The 21,804-nt window shown below is 60.7% G+C and overlaps 2 protein-coding genes across 7 annotated transcripts in view; both read right to left on the bottom strand.

Moving 5' to 3' along the window:
• KIF17 (kinesin family member 17) overlaps nucleotides 1-9,501 on the bottom strand; it is a 29,580-nt gene extending 20,079 nt beyond the window's left edge. For all 5 annotated transcript variants that reach the window (XM_015557297.1, XM_015557293.1, XM_015557294.1 and 2 more), the window contains exons 1-4: nucleotides 9,177-9,501; nucleotides 6,374-6,520; nucleotides 5,101-5,202; nucleotides 521-710 (exon numbers count right to left, since the gene is read on the bottom strand). In XM_015557297.1, the coding sequence (XP_015412783.1) occupies nucleotides 521-710; nucleotides 5,101-5,202; nucleotides 6,374-6,520; nucleotides 9,177-9,407 (670 nt within the window). In that variant the 5' untranslated portion in view covers nucleotides 9,408-9,501. The remainder of the gene's footprint in view (nucleotides 1-520; nucleotides 711-5,100; nucleotides 5,203-6,373; nucleotides 6,521-9,176) is intronic.
• Nucleotides 9,502-10,690: 1,189 nt separating this feature from the next.
• SH2D5 (SH2 domain containing 5) lies at nucleotides 10,691-18,692 on the bottom strand. Of its 2 annotated transcripts, none has more exons than XM_006777621.2 (9): nucleotides 18,430-18,692; nucleotides 17,998-18,078; nucleotides 17,490-17,564; nucleotides 16,346-16,492; nucleotides 15,176-15,424; nucleotides 14,836-15,010; nucleotides 14,359-14,467; nucleotides 13,498-13,657; nucleotides 10,691-12,847 (listed from the first exon to the last, which is right to left on the bottom strand). In XM_006777621.2, the coding sequence occupies exons 1-9, from the start codon at nucleotides 18,634-18,636 to the stop codon at nucleotides 12,644-12,646; spliced, it is 1,407 nt and encodes a 468-aa protein (XP_006777684.2). In that variant the 5' UTR covers nucleotides 18,637-18,692; the 3' UTR covers nucleotides 10,691-12,643. The 2 variants fall into 2 exon arrangements, with proteins under 2 accessions (XP_006777684.2, XP_006777685.2); XM_006777622.2 differs by having other exon boundaries at nucleotides 15,233-15,424.
• Between the last annotated feature and the right edge of the window lie 3,112 nt (nucleotides 18,693-21,804).

Here is a 21,804-nt window from a genome sequence, read left to right as displayed (position 1 = left end):
CCGCAGCAAGAAGGAGGAACTTGGAACCACCCTTTCGGAGAGCTCTTTGCGGGACGCACCGGAGCCTTAGGCAGGTGCGTGCCCTCCGCTCCAGGTCTACCCCGAGGAACCCAATCTGAGCGAACGGGTCTACGAACAGGCGTCTGGTGCACAGAGGGTTCCCCACGGCATTACGTGGACTGAAGGCCTGGAAACTGCGCACGCCTGGCGGAGGACTGGTGGGAAGCGGCCACGAGCCACGAGCACCGCACTTTCCGGCAGCCCCACCCACGGCCACAGACACGCGCACAGAGCGCACGGCGGGCAGTCATGCGCAGCCGCCCGGACTATGTCTGTAGCTGATGCTGCTGTTCATCCGGAAGCAGGGGTCCTAGCACGGAAGGGGCCCCAGTGCTCCCTCCAGCAGTTTGAGCATCCTTCCCAATGTGTGTGTGGGGGGGGGGGCCTAGAGGAGAAGCCTTGGCGACTCGAGCGGGACTCAGGCCCCCCGACCCCCTGCACCCCCTCCGGCTGCACATACCCACAGCGTAGATCTCGATGCTGATGGTGAAGATGGAGTGGGAGCGCGAGGAGTCCTTGTTCATCAGGGTGTAGCCGACCGAGCGGTTCTTCCAGCCTCGCTCCATGATGCGCTCACACTGGGCCACGCTGTGCACCGTGTGCATGGAGAGCCCCTTCACGTACACTCCCTTCTCCGGGTGCTCCTTCAGCTGTGGCGGGAGGCACGGGTCAGAGCGGGTGGGGCCAGGGACCCCGGAGGGAAGGGCCCCATTCAGACCCCCTCTGTCCTCCTGAAGCCGCGATTAGCACCTCAAATACCCTATTAGCCAGAGGGCTTGTTGCAGGTGGAGCCAGCCTCAAACCCACCCCTGCCTCTTACTTAGGGGACCTTGAGCCAGTGCCTTAACCTCTCTAAGCCTCAGTTTCCGCATCTGTAAAATGGGTACGAGCTACCTCTCTCCTAGGGAGATGGTGTGGATTCAGCAAACTAAAGCCCATACAACGCTTGGCACGGTGCCTGGCACACGGCAAGTGTCCCATAAGTGCCCGCCGCCGTCCTCCCTGCTGCTGCTAGTGCTGTGGTTGTGAAGGAGGTTTTCAGTCTGAGAGCGCTAGCTCCCAGGGCCGCCACTGAGTCACCCCAGGGCTCTACGTGCTCCTCCTCTGCCCCATCCACGTGGCTCTGTGCCCCTCTGCCACGGCACCAAGGCAACAGGAATGTTCCCACAGCCTTGGATCCTGACGCCGAAGTGCCATTTGCTGCCATAACCCCCGATGGCCCACAGCTCAAGTGGCTCTCCGCGCGACGGCAGTGAGTAAATTAATTTCTCCGACTGCTCCCTGCTGGCAATCCCGGCAGCCAGGTTGTTTTGTTGCTGACACAGAGCTGTGAAACGCAATATTTCTCAAGTGTGAGAAGAAACAAAACCGCTCTGACAAGAGCAGAGTGAACTAGGACAAAAGTAGCCCGTCTGTTGGTCTGAGCCACCGATGGCTTGGAGGCTTTGCTGCGGGCAGCTTCACGGTCCCAGGGGGGTTGGGACCTGCTGCACCCTCGGGTGGGGGCAAGCGCAGCCTTGCCGACCTGCGGGGCGTGGAGAAACAGCGAGGCACAGAGGGGGTCAGTGGCTTGATGGTCACACAGCCACTAGGCCGCCAAAGGGGTGACAGACACTGTAAGAGCCCAAAGGGGCAGCCTGGAGAGAGGCTGGGGCATCCTGCAGTAACTGAAGCTTGAAATCACACAGGCTGACCTTGGCCGAGGAGGTGGCTGTGGGACAGGAGGGGGAAACCCCGCAGACAGAGCCTGTGTGAAGCCAGCGGGAGGCCGCAGCAGCACCTGGCAGCTTCCTTCACGCCCACCTGTGTGCCTGAGAGCTGAGAGCAGAGAGCGGCCTTTTTTGATCACTGCCACGCTCCCTGGAAGAACCTAGAAGGCTGCCTGGCACACAGTAGGTCTAGGTGAGAGGCTGCACGCGGCTTCAGGGAGAAGGCAGCTCCTATTGAGTCAGATAGGCCTGGGATGGAAACCTGCTTCTAGTTGGGGACGTCAGTTTGCCTCTCTTGGCCTCGGTCCCTCCTCTATAAAATGAGGATAATAAATCCCATTTCTGCCTGACTATTAGGAGGATTAAGAAGAGGATGGAGCTAATAACAAGTTCTCTGGGAACTTGGCGGGGCTGAGTGAGCACAGGTCATGAAGAGGTGAGGACACTGTCTCTCACGAGCAGAAAAGGAGGCAGGGAGGCACCCCCTCCCGGAGGGGTCACCCCACCCCGTGTTTAGACCCAGGAAGGCTTGTTCTCCCATCTCCTCATCCCGGGCTCCCCCATCCCTCCCCTGATGTTCCTGCCCCGCCCACCACAGAGCTGGGGAGGCGCTGAATGACAGCCACCAGCTGGGCCCTGCTCCTTGGTAACTGCTCCACAGCTGCAGCGCTGCCCAGTCGCCATGACAACCAGCTGGGATGTGGCATGGCTGGGCCTGGCGCACAGGCAGGACATGGAGCCAGGAAACACCCCCATGGGGGAGGGTCCTGACGCTGCCGGGACACGGGGTACAGGACCTGACGGAGGGCCCCCCCACCCCCTAGGCCGACCTCCTCCGCCCAGAGCTGGGTTGTTTCCATAATACTTCATGGTTTGGGGAGGAGGAGGTAGAACTCTGCTCCCCAAAATCTCTTGCTGGCCCTCGCTGATCTAATAACCCAATTACCAAAATGTTCGGCCCCGCGCTGTGCGGAGGAGCCTGACCACCCGTGTTTGTATCTGGTCTCCACCCTTCACTGATGTGCCTGTGGCTGCTCTTACCCAGGCACCCGAGCCTCAGTTTCCCATCTGTGATAAAGGACACGGGCAGCACCTCCTCCGAAGGCTGTTGTGAGGTTACATGAGGACCCCCCTGTGCCTTCTCTGCGAGGCTCCCCGTCAAAGCTCAGAGCACCTGGGGAGTGTCCTGGAGCGCATCTTCCCTGGCGGCCCCCCAGGAGCCCGGTTCCCCAAGCCTGAGGCCCCTGGCCCAGCTGGGGCAAGCATGTAGCTGCCAGCCCTTGCCCCTCAGGGCCTGGTGACCACGCCAGTCTAGGGGTCAGGGTACCAGGAAGGGGTGGAGGGCCCCCTGCTGCCCCAGGCCGGGGCGGGCCTTTCAGGGCTGAGCAGTGGGAACAACTCCCTGTGCTGCCTCTCCCCCACTTCCCTGTCGGGGGGCTGACGTGTGACTCAGCTGCGCGAGCCCAGGATAGAAAAGACAGTAAAAGACTCTGGGTGGGCGGCTGGAGCTCCTGCACAGAAAGGGCAACGCACTGCTGTGTTTGGAGAAGCGGAGAAGGAGGGACTGGGTTGGTCCTGGTCTGGACGGGGACTGGCAGGGAGGGAGGGGAGTGCACACCTGTGTGGACCTGCTGCAGCGCGGGGCGTGGGGCCTGGCACCCGGCACCCGGCACCCAGTAAGGTTTTGTTGAACGAGTGAATCACATGGCTCTCCCTCACTAGAACCTAATTCCCGGCTTCTTATTGCCCCAGGGGCTTCCTATATCACTGACCCCAAAACACTGGGAGGAAAGCACCTGACCACGCACATCCCACAAGTTCAGGTACAACAAGTAGTGGCTGTGACCTGGCCAAGCCCCTGCCTCTCCGTGGGACTCGGTTTCCTCATCTGTACCAGGACAGGCTGACTGGATCTCTCAGGGTCCTTCCGGCTCAGATACGTGGGACGTTTCCATGGCGTGACAGGCACGAACAAGTTTACCCAGACAGCTGCTCCCCAGCCTGACTTCCGCAGGGCCATGGAGTGGCCACTCATCAGAGAGGAACTCACAGCCCCACAAATGAAGCCAGGGCAAGTGGGGGGTCAGGAGGCACGTAGAAGGCTCTGGAGCCGGGCAGAGAAACTCGCTGCCCCACATGGGTGGCTCCCGTGTCCTGTGCCACGAGGGGACAGGCAGGGTCCGGAGGGTTCTGCTCGCCCCCATGGCTGTCGAGGCACGTGGCCTGGGGAGACTGACGCCGTTTGGGTCATGGAAAATGTCCCACCCTGACTCTGCCACTTCCTACGCAGGGACCCGAGTGACCCTCTTTTCCAGCCCAGTTTCCTCGCCTGAAAATGGGAATCTCCATAGCAACCCCCCAGGGCGGATGCTCATCAACGACTGGCACTCCCCCAACGCGGACATTCTGCCTCTGAGGGGGGTGGGACGACCCCGGATCCCCGACGCTGGGGGTGGGCCTTTGGGACCCCATTGGTTGCTTGGTCAGATAAGAAGCACCAGACTTGGCGGGCAGCCACCAGCACCTCCCCACACTGGCCTCTCCTCCTTGGACCTGCCCAGGCCCGCTCAGAGTTAAAGAGGCCCAAAGCCTCGCGCCAAAGCGAAGGCCCAAGGCTCCCGGGCCGATCAAGCCTGGCCACCAACTGTGCAGTCCTGCTCTGTCACCTGACCTCGCCGGCTCCCCAGAGGATCAGTTCTGTCACCTTGCAAGGTTCCTTTTGTCATTGTTGTTAATCCTCACCTGGGGATACTTTTCCATTGATTTTTAGAGAGAGTGGGAGGGTGCACGGCCCCGACAAAGGCCTGGGATCCAGCCAGCAACCAAGTTTAAGTGCCCTTGACCGGAATTGAACCCGGGACCCTTCAGTCCTCGGACTGATGTTCTATCCACTGAGCCAAACTGGCCAGGGCAGTTCTGTCATCTTGATAGAACCCTCGAAGCATCTAATTTGGCTTCACGTGCTGGGAAAGAATGTTCTTTCATTCCGGTTCTCGCCTTTTAGGAGACTGAGGACAATGTTCAAAACGCGTGCCCATCAGTCCTGACTCCTCCTCCCTGGGTTTCCACTGCACGGCCGCCAGTCACACCCACCTTCCTTTCTGGGAGTCGCAGTGGCATGGAATCGCGCATACACGGAACACCTGCCATACGCCGGCTTTGCTAAGCAGCGCGCCCTCGTTACCCTCTTGAACCTCACAACCACCTTGGGGGTCACAGGTCCTCCCTGTAGTCTCTACCAGCAGCTGTGCACTCTGAGGGCCCACCACCGCCTGATGCCAATCTCCCCTCTGCACCAGCCCCCACCTGCCCGTGCCAGGTCTGCACCCACCTCCAGCTTCTGCTTGGTGTCAGCCCCCAGGAGGTCACGGACATCTTCGTTGTAGATCTCCAGGTAGGAGGCCCGGACCAGGAACTTGGTGTTCTCCGCACACTGCAGGGAGTGGGCAGAGAGCAAAGACAGACACCTGAGCCCCTGCTGCCTTCCCGGGCCCTGCCACCTGAGCCCCTGCAGCCAGACATCAGAGCGATGTGGGGCGGGGAGGGGGAGGGGGTCAGGCTCACAGCATCTCATCATTCTCATATTGCTGTTGTCTAAGGCTCTCTCTACAGGCCTCAAAGGAAAAGAAATGGGAGAGGCCTCCCATTGTTCAGGTAGAGAAACTGAGGCCACAGGTAAGGCCTGGACCAAGCACTGGCCCTGGGCTGATTCCCGGCAGCCCTCTCACCAGCTGAGTCCCGGGTGCAGGTACAGTGGGCTCCGCAGCTGACCAGGGTCCCTGTCCCCACGTTGCCATTCCCCAGATGCAGGAATCTCTGTGCATTGCTACAAATGTCACCTGAACTTCTCACCTGCAGCCTGGACACTGCGATGATTGTTGTTTTGTTTTTGTTTTTAAATATATTTTTATTGATTTCAGAGAAGACAGAAGAGGGAGAGATAGAAACATCAACGATGAGAGAGAATCATCGATCAGCTGCCTCCTGCATGCTCCCTGCTAGGGATCCAACCTGCAACCCAGGTATGTGCCCTTGACCGGAATCGAACCTGGGACCTTTTAGTCCGTAGGCTGACTCTCTGTCCACTGAGCCAAACCAGTATCAGCTTCCCATCCTTAAAAATGGGGTGATGGTTACTGATGGGCCAGGGTGGGGGTTCAGTGGGATAATAAAGGGCTTTGCACAAGGCTTGGTTTGTAGCAACTGCTCAATAGAATGGAAAGCTAGCTCTAGCCAGTTTGGCTCAGTAGATATCAGCCTGCGGACTGAAGGGTCCCAGGTCAAGGACACGTGCTCAGGTTGTGGGCTCGATCCCCAGTAGAGGGCATGCAGGAGGCAGTCAATGGATGTTCCTCTCTCACACTGATGTTTCTCTCTATTCCTCTCCCTTCTCTCTATTCCTCTCCCTTCTCTCTAAAATCAATGTTTTAAAAAAATCCAAAAATGGCAAGAGAAAAAAATGCGAGGTGTCATGTCACAGTTTTAAGTTCTCCCATCAAATTCGTGCTGTAGAGGCTCTAATTCATCCCAGAGTCAGAAGTGCTCTGGGACCCCGTGCCCCGGGCACCAGCCCTCCCCTGCCCCTGCCCTCCCGAGGCCCGTACCTGCACACTCTCGAAAACGTGCTCGAAGGCCCTGGGGATGATGCCTCTCTGGGTGGGTGGGTTGGGCAGGCCCTGCATGGTGAAGGACTTCCCGCTGCCCGTCTGGCCATAGGCAAAGATGGTGCCGTTGTAGCCCTCAGTGACACCCTGCGTGGGAGGACCAAAACCCGGTGCTCAGCAGGCCCAGCACGGCCTGGCGGAGGGCCAGGGCCAGGCCAGGGCCAGGTCTGAGGGGCTGACCTGGGACCCCTCCTGGGCCTCCCACCTCGATGTCCCTGGGCTGGGGGTGGGCAGGTAGACATGAATGAGGCACAGCTCTGTCCTCAGGCTCAGTGCCTGCTGGGGTAGGAGACTGTCCCTGTGTGTGGTTAAGAGCTTGTGCCCTGGAGTCTAGCCACCTGGGTTCAAATCGGTCCCTACCCTTTAGTGACTGTGTGCCCCTGGCCTGTTGGTACGCAGGCACGTTGAGTCTCAGTTTCCTCCCCTGAAATGAAGGGTCGGAACAGCACCTCCTCCAAGGTTGCGTGAGGTTTACCCGAGAAGTACTGCAGGCACTGGCAGTGGGATGCTGGGGTACAGAGGTGCTCACTAAATGTCCGCCTGGATTGTGGGGGAGTGACTCCCATACAAGGCAAGTGGAGGTGAGTGTGATGTGGGGAGTTCAGGCTCTGGGCAAGGAGAGGGAGTGGGGGGGCGGGGACAGGACAGTGTGGGAAGATCCAGGCACAGCCTCCTGGGTAAGTGGAACTGGGGGAACTGAAGGGGAGGCTTGGATTTTGACAGGTGACAGAAGAGGAAGGCATTCCAGGCTGAGGGGACAGGTTGAGCGAAGACAGAGAGGAGGGAGGCTGGGGCGAGGGGGATGGAAGAAGCTGAGAAGGAAGGCAGGGCAAGCGGGTGGCACCCTGAAGTCATTCTTTGTCCAGATGCACTTATTCTATTCCTTCCCTGTGCCAGGCACCGTGCTCTGGCAGGGGACAGAGCAATGAATCAGGCGGACACCCAGTCCCTGCCCTTGCACACGAGGACACAAATTCTAGAACCTCCTGTGAGGAGGGGGGAGCCCAGTGTCAGAACCTGGGCCGGAGAGCTGCTCCCGGACCCCGAGGGCCCATGTGGGTCTGTGCCTGCTTCCACTGCAAAGGCCCGCCCCGTAGACCACGTGGGGCTCCGGTCCCAGGGGGCTGCTGGGGAAGGAAGACAGGCCACTGTTCACAGTTCCTTGGAGGGAGGCCTCATTGTCATGGGCAGAACTGGACACTGTCACCTCTCCCTTGGCTGAGGAAACCCTGACCACTGTGTGGGCTGCACACAGGCACGGGTCCCCATCACCCAACCGGGGCCACAGCCAGGCTCCTCAGAGCCAGGGGCCCACAAAGTCCCAGGAACACGGTGCAGCACCCAGAGTATCGTCGTCACCCAAACCCAGACAAAAGTCCACATAAACATAAATACCCCTGCACCATCCAGGGGGGTAGCTACCAGCCACGCTAGTACATGCCTGGGGCAAAGGAGATACTGCATTTATTTTATTTTAGTTAATTTACACTTAAAAACGGAAGCAGCGTAAAATACTTTCCCACTAAACACAGTTCAGTGTGCTTCATTTCATGTTTACTGGGGACACTCGCGCATCTGAACTGAGATGAGCTCTAGTGTACGATGGCCTTCTAGGAGCCAAGCAGCCAAGGGGGGACTTTGGGAAGCTTTGGAAAAGGTGAGCCCCTTCCACTGGGTGGACATCCAAGGATAAGGACCTGATGGGGAGAAGACTGGACGAGATGACCCCTCAGGTCCCTCAGCCTGGAAATCCAGGACAGAGAGGAACAGCCTGCCATGCCCAGAGCCTGGGACCACCCCCGGGGAGAGCGGCCTTCGTCCTCTGGGCATCGTCCTGGGGCAGGGCCTGACCACTGGGGCGCTCTGGGCTTCAGAACACTGCAGCCGCTCCAGGGTTCTGACTATCTTGGAGGAAGATATCTTGGTGCAGCCAAAGCTGGTGTTCTGGGGATGTTTAATAGCCTGCCGTCCAAAACAAAAAAGGTTCCGTGGTCACATCTATTTTGGAAACACTGGGTTAAAGAAGTTATAGTGTTTTTTTCAAGCGAGAGAGCGTGTACAAAGCATTTCCCAAACTTCCCCTTTACCTGGAACCACCTGTCACATCTCAACTAGTGATGCCCTGGCAGCTGGGGAGATGTTGGCAGAAACGAAAGGGCCCTTCCCCTGCGGACAGCAGGTGCAGATCCAGCCCCACATCTATCAGACTCCCTGTGGGGGCCCAGCTCAGTTTCTCCATCTGTGATGTGTGAGGCCCCTCCCCCCTATGAAGCTCAAAGGAGCAGAAGCAGGGACTGGTGAGATGTCCTCTCTCCCCCATAGGATTAAGAGAGGGCTCTGAATGCTGAGGGGGAGAAAGCAGAGGGAGGGGGAGGAGGAGGGGGAGGGGAAGGGGGAGAGAGAAGGAGAAGGAAGCTGGAGAAAGTGGCTGGAGCGTTTAGAGAAGCCCTGAAGCTCACAGGCGAGGGTGGGGGCAGGCGGTCCTGCAGGCTGAAGTTCCGGTGGGAGAGGGGCTGCAGGGGAGGGGATGCGGGCAGCCTGGGCACTGGGCGCACTGGAGACCTGGGCACAGACCTGGTGGGCGGGTTCCTGCTCTCCTGCCCGCAGAGGTCTTCAGACCAACCTGCTGGTGTCCAGGGGGCCTCCGGCGGCCTGGGGGCAGTGCCGTCCCTCGGGACCCCTCAGGGCGGCCCAAGTCCTGCCCAGCCGGTCCTCGCAGGCGGCCTCCCGGCGGCGCGCTCACCTCCACCAGCGGGTAGGCGATCTCGTTGTAGATCTGCTCCGTGAAGTGGTCCATGAAGTAGGCGCCGTCGAAGGTGAACTGCTTGGGCGGCTCGTCGGTGGCGCTGGGGTTCTGGATGAAGCACTGGCCACGCGCCGAGTCCACCGTCACCACGGGCTGGCAGTTCAGCTCCCGCTCCCGCTGGTTCATGGGGCGGCAGCGCACCACCACCTTCACCGACTCCGAGGCCATCGCGCCCCGGCAGGGCTTCCCCGGGCGGGGGACAGACAGCCGCCCGGCAGGGGACCCCTGGCCGCCTGGAGCCGGGGACGCGGCGAGAGCAGGGCTGAGGCCCGGCCCTGGCGGGGAAGTGGAGGATCCGCGCTGCAGGCGCCGCAGGACCCAAGCTCCCAGCCGCCCGCTTGCCCTCAGGCCACCAAGGCGTTCGCGGTTGCATAGCAACGCACGTGGCGGCACAGGTGGCGGCCCGCGAGAACAACCACGCGCTGCCCGCGCTTGGCCGCCGGAGTGTGGACAGGTGTAGCCCCGGCTCGAGGCCTGCCCGCGGGGCTGCCTGCCCGGTCCGTCCCGCCCGCTGTCTTCCCCGATGCAGCCCCGGTGCAGAGAGGTGAAGCCATTGGCCCGAGGTTGCCCAGCTAAGCAGGGAGGCCAGGCCTGACGCCACCCCTGAGAGAGGAGAGGAGGGGGCTCTCGCGGGGGTCGGAGACCTACTGAGACAGGCAACCAGGACTTTGCTGTTCTCACATCCCTGACTCAGAGTCCCTGGAACAAGGCAAACTGTCCTTCCAATGCCGCCCTCGTTTTTTCTAAGCCTCAAGATGAATAAACAAAACACTCTGAAAGCCAAGGTCTTTTGAGCTGTAGAGACTGCCTGGCCTGTCTCCCGGCTCAGCACACGTCCCTCCAGCCAGAACAGCCGCCTCTAGGCTCCACTCTGCACAGAAATAGCTACCTGCCAGGCATCTAGTAGGCGCTGGGAGACAGCCCAATCCCTGCCCTCCTGGCGCCCATAGTCTAATTGAGTGGGGGAGACTGACATCAAAAACAAATCTCCCACATACAAAAACCCCATCAATGAACTAGTCATTACAAACTACAGGGCCAGTTCTGTGGAACATCCAGCAGGGGGACCTCACCCGCACCCCTCCCCCGCAGGCTTCCCGAGAGTGACAGGAGCTGAGATGCTAAGGTTGAGTTAACCAGGCAAAAGGCAGGGAGGACAAGACCTGTCCAGGCTGTGCAAAGGTCCTGTGGCGTGCTGCAGGAGCAGAAGGAAAGCCCAAGTTGCCAGAGCACAGGACGAGTCTTTTTCCCACAGGAAATAACCACTGAAGACTTTAAGCAGGAGAGAGAGGATTTGAAAATACTGATCCGATTCCTTCAGGACACCCTCTGCCTCTGAGAACAAGACCTGTCGCTCTGCTGGTCAGCACCATCTGAAGGTGTGTTGACAAACAAAAACAAAACAGGAAAACTGAACAGAGACATCACCTTCCAAAGGAAAAGTCGGTACCGGACAATCCGAAGAAATGCATTTTATTTCAAGTACATACAGTAAAGAGAACTGGGCTACCCAGGTGGTGCAAGTTGGAAGAGAGAAAACTGATCTACGATTAAGACATTGACGTGTTTGCACACATGGGTCAAAAACCTTGCCCTATCTGTGCCATGTGAATAATAAATGCTGTGAAAAGGAATGTTAAAGTGCTTTGGGGGCACCCGACACCTTATCCACATGGATAGTTTGCACAAAACACATCCATCACAGAGGCAAAGCTCTGGCCTGAGCCGGGCCAGTTACCAGCTCTTACATGTGCGACTCCAGTGCTCTCATCCTGGGCACTGTGCCAGCAAACCCTTCTCCTTGCCAGGGAAATGTAGGGCTGGGTACTCCCACTAGGGACCAGGGCTTTGCCCAGGGAGACGGGTTCAGGTAGCAATGGCTGCACAGGGAATTCCGGGTTCCCGTTCCCGTTCAGTACAGAATCAGCGCTGTAGTTCCAGTGAGATGAGCCCCCAAGGGCAGCTTCCCCCATCTCTCTGACAAGAACGACAGGGTCCCTCGCCAAGACCGTCCTGGCAGCGGGATTGTAAGCTGGGAGCACCAGCCCCCCAGAATCCTCCCTCCGTTTCTCTTCTGTGGGGCTGCTATTCACGGGAGGAGTCAGGATCTGTTACTTTCAAGGCACCGAATAGTCACATCCAACTCCCAGGGGAGGGAGAGGGCAGCCCCAGATTCATGACCAGGCCTCTGCCTTAGAAATAGAAGTTCACCCCCAGTGGGTTTCCTCCCTCGCTTGGTAATTCGTGTCTGTCAAGCTTACCAATGAAGGGGGATTCCTGCCGGTCAGCACGGGATCAGTCCCGCAGGCTACAGTCATGTCCGTGACCCACTCTGTCCATTGAGGCCAAGCCCCCTGGCAGAGCCCACGTCAGTTCTGACTGTGCCTGGCTCTCCTCTGACCCCCTCCCCAGAGGAACTAGCCTAAGGGGGGCACGGCGGCTCCCGACAGCCTGGTCAGCGCCACACTAAGGGCAATCCCCTCATCAGGTGACTTCACGGGTAGCCACGAAACCTGCTGCAGCCTGCGGGCTGAGCGGGACTCTGGTCCACCCTCTAAGCCCGTGCTCACTGCTATCCCCTCTCAGTCAAGCGGCAAAAGGAAATGCACGGCGTGTGTGTCATGGGGAGTGGAAGAGGCTGGGCACCCTTCCCTGTGAGCGGGATCCCCACCCCGTGGTTCTGAGTACAGACAAGCCGGCTTCCCAAGCGCTGCCCGGGGACTCTTCGCCCCGATGGCTCACGTCCCGCTCTGCACACAGGTGTCCGCCCTGCGCATGGGCTTTGGGTGGTGTGGCTCTTCCTCCACCCTGGCCTTTCTACCCTCCTACCCCTGCTCCTCAGAACTCCAGGGAAGACTCCCTTACCTCAGATGACCTGAGAAACAGGCAGCCAGGATGTGGCCCACGGGCTCCACTGAGTCATCTCTGTGTCTCTCATGAGAGGGCGGCTCTCCCAGGCCTTTGCCCACAGTGAAACCTCACTTCGCCCGCCTCCCCAGGCACTTCACCCTCCATGTCTGGCTGCCTGTCAGGAGCTCTCCAGAGACTCCCAGTCAGGGCCCCGGAGCCTGGCCTCCTAAGGAGAGGCTACCCCTCCACTGGGACTAACTCTTCCTGCCCCCCGCTCCCCAGAAAGCTCCCGTGAAGCCCAGAGGACAAGCCCCCAAGCCACCCAGCAAGTTCACGGAAGCCTGGAGATCTGCTACCCGCCCTGCAGTCTCAAGGGGCCACATGTCGAGGGAGAACCCCACAGGGCTCCGCCACAGGCAGTGAAGTGATGGAAGGCTGGTCCGAGGGGCTGAGTGACTGGATGGAGCGGACCAGCGGGGTGGAAGAAGGGCAGAGTGGCCTGCTGAGGCCCAGGGACCCGGGGAGGCCAGGCCTGTTGGTGTGGGCCCGGCCTCCTAGCCCAGGCCCTGCAGCTCTGCCTCGGACTTGGCATGGCCAAGGGGCCGCAGTGTCCGGGGAGGCCTGCTCTCGGGCCCACAGTCCTGCTCCTCGTAGCTGGGGTTCAGGCGGCCCATGTCGAGCGAGCAGAAGAGGCTGCGCGCAGTCCCCGCGTGGTGCTCCACCAGGGCCTCCAGGCTGGGGAACTCGGCCGGCAGGTGCTGGGGGAGGGAGGGCTTCAGTCCCAGCTCCCCCTGCCCCATGGCTGGTGCCGGGCACCAACCACCCCCTCGCCTGGGATCCTGCCCCACTTCAGAGAGGAGGAAGTTCGAGCTCAGGGAGGTCACCGTCCTGCTCACAGCACAGCCAGGCACCATCTCCTCTCTCTCTCCTCCCAGCCTGGCCGGGATGGAGGCACTTAGCATGGAGGGAAGGGTGCACATCTAAAAAGCCCGAAACCTGTGATCATCCAAGACTCCAGACCTGGAGACTCAGAGGCTGTCTGAGCCTAAGGAGGCCCCTACCCTGAGTCAGCTTCCTCCTCTGCTAAGAGATGGTTAGGGTGTGGGAAGGCAGACTTGAAAGCCGGGATTCCCATAGAATGTGAAGCATGGTGCTAGCCCCAGATTCTGCTAGCGGTACCCCCCAAGGCCTCTAGAGAGGGGTGAGGGCGAGCCCAGAGGTAGAGGTGGGGTTGAGTGGGCCAGTGGGGCGGGGGCAGCCAGGACCATGAGTAAGGAGCTCGATGGAGGTAAATAAAGGATGGGGCCAGAGAGAGCCCAGGGGGACCAGAAGGAGGGTGAGGCGGGCTCAGGAGTTAAAGGGCGAGGGGCCTGAGGGCGCGTTGGGGGGCTGACTGCCTGCACTCTACCTCCACACTGTAGCGGCCCAGGTGGTTCCGGAAGACTTGGTGGGGCACCACGCCGCACTGTGTCCGCACGGACAGGCACCACTGGCCGCAGGCCCCCGGCTCGGGCCACAGCAGGAAGGCCCCGAGCACGTCTCTCCGGAGCAGGGCGAGGGCACTGGGCCTGGAATGGCAGAGGGAGAGGCTGAAGGTGGGACCTCTAGTCTGGACTGTTTCAGGTTGCTCCCAGGCAATGGGGTATCAGCCCCAGAGCATCTTTTAAAATATATATATTTGTTGTTGTTGTTGATTTCAAGGAGGAAGGGAGAGGGAGAGAGAATCATTGATGGGCTGCCTCCTGCACGTCCCACAATGGGGGATACAGCCCACAACCCAGACATATGCCCTGTGACCTGATTCATACACAGGTCGGCGCTCAACCACTGAGCCACGCTGGCTGGGCCCAAACCATCTTAAACAAGGTGCCTGACCGAGAACAGGGCCTCCAGGACAGGGAGCTTCTAGCCTTCCTTTCAGAAGGTTTCTAGGGCGCCCTTAACTGACAATTTCAAGACCTGGTCAGGAGCATTTCAAAGACCTGACGCTGAGGGAGCTGTCGCCTGGTGCTGAGGTCTTTCCTCGTTGGAATGACCTCACTTGATCCTCCCACAGCCCGGCCACGAAGGTCCTGTTGTTATGCCCACTTTAAAGCTGAGAAACTGAGGCCCAAGATGCTGGAGACTCTGGCCCGAGATCAGGAACGCCCTGCCCTTGCACAGGAATATGCACCTACATGGCAGGGCCCTGAGGGGCAGAGGGCGCCCACAGCCTATTTCTCTGCTCATCCCAAGGGGCCAGCATTCAGCCAGGCCAGCACCCTCCTACCTGGAGATGCCAGCAAAGGCCCAGATGTTCTCAGTCAGGCTGCCCTCACTTTCCACCGGGCTCGCGGGGCTGCCAGGACCTTGCGGCCACGCCTCCCACGCGCCAGGAACTATGGAGACCATTCAGAAGTCAGAGGGAGAGACCGATTCCTCCTAACCCAGCCCACCTCACCCCCACAGGCCCTATGACCCCTCCTCACCAGCAGCCACACATCCAGCCTCCAAAGGACACATCCGCACACAAGCACAGCCCACACCAGCTCAGCACATCCAGCCACACCATCACCGCTGCGAGCCCCAGCACTCGGACGCGGGTGCACTCACGTGGGCACGACACACAGTCACTCACAGCACAGCCTCTGCTCAGAGGCGCCGGCATGCCTGGCAGAGAGACTTTGGGGCCCACTCCCCCCGACTCACACAGGTGCACAGGCCGCGCCCCAGGTACGCACGGGGCAGGGGTTCTCCTGCTACTCACAGGCCTCCCGGGCTGACAGCTGCAGCTGGGTCTCGTAGGTGCAGCCGCGGTAGGCCCCGGAGCGGATCACCTTGCTGCGGATGGCCTTCTTACGCACCAGGGTCGGGGAGCAGTAGGGATTCCCCAGGCGGGAATGGCGGGCACTCCCACAGCCTTCCAACTCCAGCAGCTCCTTCTAGGGTACCAAGAGGGCCCAGCGGGGTTGGCAGATCAGGTCTAGCACGTCAGATCAGGCGAGCCCTCCCTCTGAAGTCCAGCAACCACCTCCACGTGATGCCAAAACCTCGCCCAGTTCCCTGCCCACTGCCCATTCCCTGGCTGGGGTTGGGGGGCTGCATACCCCACTGCCCATGGGCCCCTCTGCTGACAGCCGCCGGAAGGAGACCAGTGCACGCACGTTCTGTGAGAGCTGATCACGGACGAAGGGCTCCCGGACTAGGCCAGGGGGCCTCCCAGGGCTGGCCAGTGGCTTCAGGGGCACATCCCCTGCGGGCCCGGGGCAGGGCTCAGGCTGTGCCCGCTCCGCAGGGTGCTGCGAGAGGTAAGCAAGCTGGAAGGAGCGGCAGAGCAGCAGGTGCAGGATCTGGGCCTAGGGAGGGGCGGGGCGGGGCGGGCTCCGGTGAGCGAGGTCTCCCCGCCAACACCATAGGCATCAACCCACTCCCCAAAGGGGCATGCCACTCCTTGGCTTGGGATGCTCTTCCCATAAGTGGGAAAACGCCTACTTACTCCTCAAAACCTCACCACCATGCAGCCTCCCCTACCTGAGCATCTACTCTGCTCCAGGCATCATGGTTGCAGCTGGGAACACCTGGGCTAAATGCACCCCACCCCATGCATTGGGTCAGCACCGTCTCAGAGGGCTGGCTAAGAACCCAGGCCCTGGAGTCACAGAGCCTGGCATCCGACCCGGGCTCTGTGCCTTAGGAGCTGCTGTGTGACCCTGGGCAGTGCACGGCACCTCTGGCCTCTGGCTTTGAATTCCAAGATCTACCTGCCCACCCACCGGCTCCACGGAGCCACACACTGGAACCTGGGCCCAGTCTCTGCTCTGGAAGAACCCCCGTGTCTGTAATTAGGGACAGGCCTAACGATGACAAGGTGTGGTTTAGGTCACAGGTCCCCAGGAGGGAGTGGCAGGCTACAGGAGTCACAGTGGGCTGCACAGGCACATGGGCTGAGCCTTGAAGGGCAAGTTGGAATTTTCCAGGATGAGAAGGTGAAGGGCACCCAGGTAGAGAGAACAGCAGGAGCCAAGGTGTGGCAGGGTGACCTTCCAACACCCAAGTGCATGGCCTAGTCTTCAAGGCATACTGAGGCCATTGACGTGCTTCTGCGGAGTCCTCAGTGGGCAGAGGCATAGAAGGAGCCTGTATGGCAATGGGTCCAGGTCTGGAGGGGGCTCAGGACAGCTTGGCCAAGCCCTCCATGACCTCTGGAACCCCATGCTGATGCACAGCACCCCTCCACCCCAGCCTCAGTGGTGGTCTCCTGCCTGGGCCCCAGGTACCTCTCCAGGCTGTCTGCCCACAAAAAGGTGACAGAAGAGCTTGCTGGCCGGGCTCCGTGGGTTTCGGGCCACAAAGGCAAACTGGCAGTCGTCTGGGCACCAGGTGGAGTAGAGTATTCGCCTCAGGGCGTGTGCCATCAGGAGCACCTGGGGAGGCAGCGGGCATGACAGCCTCCATCAGACCCACCCCTGGGCCTGCAGCTGCCACCCCATGTGAGCCAGCCCTGCGGGCCCCGCACACCTGCTGGCAGGCCTCCCGGCCTGCTCTCCAGCCTGCGTGCCCAGTTTCGGGCCCACCCAGCTTCTGGGGGAAAGAATTCTTCCCTCCTCCAGGCCTGCCCAAACCCTGCTTCAAATCCAAACCCTCATCCTTCCCTGGCTACTGGGCTTAAATCTCTTGCTCCCTCTGCCCACTGCTAGAACCGCAGGGCATCCACAGCCTGGAGGGGGTCACACAGAGGCAGTGCCGCAGGCCCTGCGGTGCACTCCTGGTCTAGGTGGTGGATGAGCTGGGTTTGCATCCTGGCTTTGCCACTGTCTCTCTCTGTATGCCGTGGGCAGGTGAGTAAAGCCCTCCCCCGCGCCCCGTGATGGGGCTGTTGGTGGGTCAGTGCAACCTCGTGCAAGTGGCACAGGGCCCCTTTGGTGCACACCTCTGGGACACCAGGGGCACCCGTCTTAGGAGGTGGCACCCAGCCTCCTGGTGTGTACCGTCTGGCATGCAGTTAGTGTTCAACAAACGCTGGCTTGCACCGGGAGAGGCTGGGCGAAGGAACAGGGGCCCCCTAGACTCCAGCCTGAGTCTGGCCCCCACTTCCACAGTCATGAGAGGCTGGCCACAGCCCGCTGGGCAGGCCACGTAGGGGCCAAGGAACTTGCCAAAACCTCACGGGTCGTTCCTGATGCTCAGGCCAGGAGGTACCGCCTGGAGGTTTTGGAGGGCCGGGATCAGGGGTGAGGTGGATGAGAAACGGCTGCCTGCTGAGCTTGCCTTGGGGGGCTCCCTGGAGAGAGGACTCCAAAGGCCCTGAGCAGCCTGGGAAGCCGGGAGGCTCCAGGGGCAGTGCAGGGCCTGCGTGGAGGCAAGTACACCTTGAAGGACACCTGTCCTGCCCAGTCCTCACCTGCACCCCCGGGCTCCTACCTCACCCTCCCCGCTGTAGATCTTGAGGCCCTGGAGGCTGAATTTCAGGATGACGGCCCGGCGTCGGGGACAGTCCTGGTGGGAGAGAGTTGGTGGGGGGCAGGTATTACCTCGCAGGCCCTGCCCTGCCCAGCCCAGCCTCAGTACCAGTCACTATGGGTGGTTAACCAACTCCCCCACCTGCTAGGGGACTGAGCCCTGGACAATGGACCCTCAGGAGCCTGGGAAGGGTGACTGACTCCTGGCAGACCTCCCCCAGCCAGGACCAACCCCCGCATCTCCCAGCTGTGCCTTCCAACCTGGGGATGCTTGTGACAACTAAGGGAGAGAGTCCTGGGCATAGGGCATGTGGCTCCAGGAGCCTGGGTGTGGATGGCTCTGGTCCTGCCCTCCCTGGGCCTCACTTGCTCCCTCTCTATGGTTGGGGGTGGGGACCAGATGGATGGTCCCAGCGGCCATTCCAAGGCCGGGACCCCCACCAGCGAAGCGCCCTCCCCAGCTCTCCTACCTTCAGTGCCCACAGCTGCTGTTGCACCAGCCACACGCCCTCCTGGGTGTCCAGGTCATCCACGGAGAAGGAACCCACGTACTGCTTGGGCGTGGGTGGGGGTGGGAGGGAGGCAGGGAAGTCAAGCTTATGGCTCCTGAACGCCATCCCCAAATCGCCCCCCCCGCCCAAGTGCACACTGCTCTGCTGGGTAAGCTGTGGCAGAGCACTGTACTCGGAGTCCAGACCTGCTACTTCCCAGCAGGTGGCCTTGGTCAAGCCACTCAGCCCCCGAGGCCTCATCTCATCTGTGCCAACGCACACATGCCCGAGCCTCGGTCAGGGAGGGAAGACACAGAAATAGGTCCTCCCCATAGCTCCTCCCCACCCCCAGGACCTGCTACCCAGTCTCCGCCCACCAGAGCACCCAGGGGAGAAGGGGGAGAAACCCACCTGGGCAAACTTGGTGATGCACCTGGGTCGGTGAGGGGCAGGCCCGCAGTCAGAGGCCCTCCGGCCCCTTGCCCCAGCCTTCTGCATGGCCCCCAGGGTGCCCAGCTCAGGCCTCAAGGGAGAGAAGGCTGCAAAGGGCAAGGCAGAGGGCTGGTTCCTGGGCAGTCGAACCCTGCACTCCCATTGGATGCCAGTCAGCTCCTTCATTGGACAAACCCTTACTGAGCATGTGCAGTGTGTCAAGCCAGGACTGGGCACTGGAGACACAGAGACCTGAACAGAATCCCCCCCCCCCGCCCCCATGCAGCCAACATTCTCGTGGGGGAAAGACATTAGATAAGACATGGAATATGCTAGGTGGTGACAAGCGGAGAGGAAGATATGAAATGCAGGTTGGGAGTTGACTGCAGCCGAAGGAGTGAGGTTTGGGAAACAGCTGAAGGAAGGGGTGCGGCAGTCCACGCCCTGTCAGACATTGACCCCTGTGCTCTGGGCCGGGCTTCTACAAAGAGCAGGGGGGTGGGGCAGTACCACCCGAGAGGAGGGGTGTGACCGCAGGGAGACCAGTCCGCAAAGGCAGAGTGAAAGCAGCTGGGCCCTGAGGTGGCCGGAGCCAGGTTGGGACTAGGGAACGGGGGCTCTGTCCTGTGGCAGTGGGGAGCCACAGCAGGTTCCAGGACAGGAGCTCTGTAGCCTCCGGGGGTGGCCCCTGAGCTGGACGCCTAGAGCTGCCTCACAGGCCCCTGGCTTATCAGCTCAGCCTGACTCCAGCCCCTTGCCCGAGCTCCCACCATAGATGCTGAGCCAGGAGGCAGGGAAGGTGGACAATGCCCAGGGGACTGAGGAGCCCCACCCCCAACCCAGCCCTGGTTCTGGTCTCTCCTGGGGTCCCTCTCCCAGATCCACCAGGGGAGGAGAGGAGGAACCCCCGGAGGGGACTGTCCTCCCGGGCAGAGAGCACTCACTCCCCACCAGAGCGCAGGGCCACAGCTGGTGCTGGTGAGCAGGGAATAAAGGCACCGCAGGAAAGAATGGCTGACTGTCTCTGCCTGGGTCCCTGAGGCCTCCGCCCGTTCTTCCTGGGACGACCCCAGCTGGCGGTGTCACCGGCCTACTTGCAATCACTGGGAGGTGGGTCCAAATCCTGTGTGACTTTGGACAAGCCTCCTCACCTCTCTGAGCTGTTTCCTCGTCCCCAAGCCTGGATAATGTGAGGAGTCACTGAGGAATGAGTGGGGGAGCAGGGACCCAGTGCGATGCCAGCCAGGCTCGGAGCAGATACTCAACAAACACGGTCTCACGGGGCGGGAGGCCCCACAGCCTGGTGCTCAGGAGGGAGCTAGGGAGACAGTGAGGTGGGACCACTTGCAGGGCCTCCTAGCACTGGGCCCACTTGACAACCTTGCACTGGGCCCACTTGACATCGATCATCTAGTCTGGGAGGCGTGGCAGGAGGAGAGGCCTGCCCGAGGGCCAAATTCCAGGAAAAGGGAGGGATCAGACAGGGTGCTGGGCAGGAAATGGGTGCGTCCTGGGTGTGCTCGACCGGCCTGCAGGGGGCCTTGGAGAAGGAGGCTTTGGGTGCTTTGGAACAGACATGACACTGCGCCGGGAGCTGGGGAACAGCTCCTACCTCTGCCTGCCCGTGACCTCCAGCCCCGGGCTCAGGCCGGAATGGAGGCACCAGCAGCAGTCAGAGCCAGAAAGCAAAGGCCGCGCCATCCCCCGAAGCCTCCCGACTCCTCCCTCCGGTGCCCGCTCCTTCTCCTCACGCTTTTCGATTCTGGCCATCTTTCACAGCATGTCTATTACCTCTTACGCCTTTTAAGTTTAAAGCGAAGTTAGACGTGTAACAGGCACCAAAGCTCCGCGGCTCCCACTCCAGGTGCGGAGGTGGGGGCCTCCAGTGAACTGACCTTTCCACTTCCTAATCGCAGCACGGGCTGGGAGGCCCTGCACCCACGGGCGGTGAGGACCGGAGGAGGCAAAGACGGCACAAAACGGGGGAAAGGGAGAGAGAGAGAACAGAGGATTGGGTGAGGATAAATTAAAAAATAAAAATAAAAAGTATATAGACATTATGGGTAAGGAAGACAAAAGGAGATGAAGGCGAGACGGGGGAGGGAGGGATACGGAGCACACTCCTGCCTGTGCTGACGCAGCCCCTCAGACAACGCAAGATGGGGAGCAGCCTCGTGGGTCACGACAAACACCTTCCCTCGCACATCGCACACCCGGAGACAGCTGTCTAGGGCTGGGCACAGCCTCCGCCCAGCGGATCCAGAGCGGTGGCTCTTGGGGATGCCCAGGTCCAGGCAGAGGGGATGGGGAGGTCATTGGTCCTCTCATGAGCCCCACCCCATCCATTATCCCCTGGAAACTCCCCCAGGAAACTGGAAGTTCCTCCCTCCCTCTCCCTCACTTCCAAGCTGCAGGGGCCCTTCAGCCCCAGGCCTGGAGTTGGGGGCTGCCCTGGGTACCAAGGAGGGTTCCAGGCTCCCCCTGATCTGCATGCCTGTTCCAGGCACAAACACCCACTTATCTCTTTGGACCAGGCCTGTTTTTTCTGAGGTTTTGCACAGGAGCCCGTGGGCCCAGCACCTCCCTGAGGGGACACCTTTGGAAGGAGGAGGGGCTCTTGCTCCCAGGTTTCCCAGGTGGCCCTGCTTGGAGACGGGCTGGATGGGCTGGCTTGCCTGGAGGGTTCAAGGACAGAGACCCCACCCCGCTCCATGGTACCACAGCTGATGGAGGGCCCCCTTTCCAGCATTCTGGGACGCTACTCAGCCTGCAGGTCTGGGCTTAGCAAAGGGTCACTCAGGGGGGTGAAGTCATCTGCCCAAGGTCTTGGGGAATAAGGGGGGCGGGCAAGTGTGGAAGCAAACCCAGGTCTCTGTGGCTCTTTCTCAAGGCCTCGGCTGTGCCCTTCTCTCAGGCTCCCCTCCCTAGCAGGGTATCCACCTTCAGAGTCTGGTGGGTCCCAGCCCATCCAGCTGCTGCAACACCTCAGGGGCTGGGGGACTGAAGGGATCAGCAAAACAGCAGCTTTCTCTCTAACTGCCATATGGTCTGGGGCTGCCAGGGCCCCCCCAGTCACCTGCTTCACCCCCAATGCCTTTGGCTCAGCTGCACAGATGCGCCCCCGGCCCTAACACACCCTCCAGTGCCACCCCCCACCTGCCCTAGGCGGGGAGGAGAGAAACGGAAACCCCGCAGCCCAGGGCCAAGTCCCTGGATTATGGGTCCCACTAGGTTGGCTAGTGTGACCTTGGGCAAGTCACTGCACCTCGCAGCCTCCACTCCCTCCTGTAAATGGGGAAATAACGGCAGCTACCTCCTGGGGGGCACTGGTTTCTCCCGAGACTATTTCCTAGC

This window comes from Myotis davidii, unplaced genomic scaffold (genome assembly GCF_000327345.1).
Source record: "Myotis davidii unplaced genomic scaffold, ASM32734v1 scaffold149, whole genome shotgun sequence".
NCBI classification, from domain to species: domain Eukaryota; kingdom Metazoa; phylum Chordata; class Mammalia; order Chiroptera; family Vespertilionidae; genus Myotis; species Myotis davidii.
This window is presented reverse-complemented; position numbering and strand designations above follow the sequence as displayed.

Coding starts and splice junctions, on each gene's coding strand:
- SH2D5 (XM_006777621.2), bottom strand. CDS start 18,636: ATGAAGGAGCTGACTGGCATCCAATGGGAGTGCAGGGTTCGACTGCCC. Junction 17,565..17,997: donor AGCAGCTGTGGGCACTGAAG/GTAGGAGAGCTG, acceptor CTCTCCCACCAG/GACTGTCCCCGACGCCGGGC. Junction 13,658..14,358: donor GCCTTTGCTGGCATCTCCAG/GTAGGAGGGTGC, acceptor CTGCCATTCCAG/GCCCAGTGCCCTCGCCCTGC.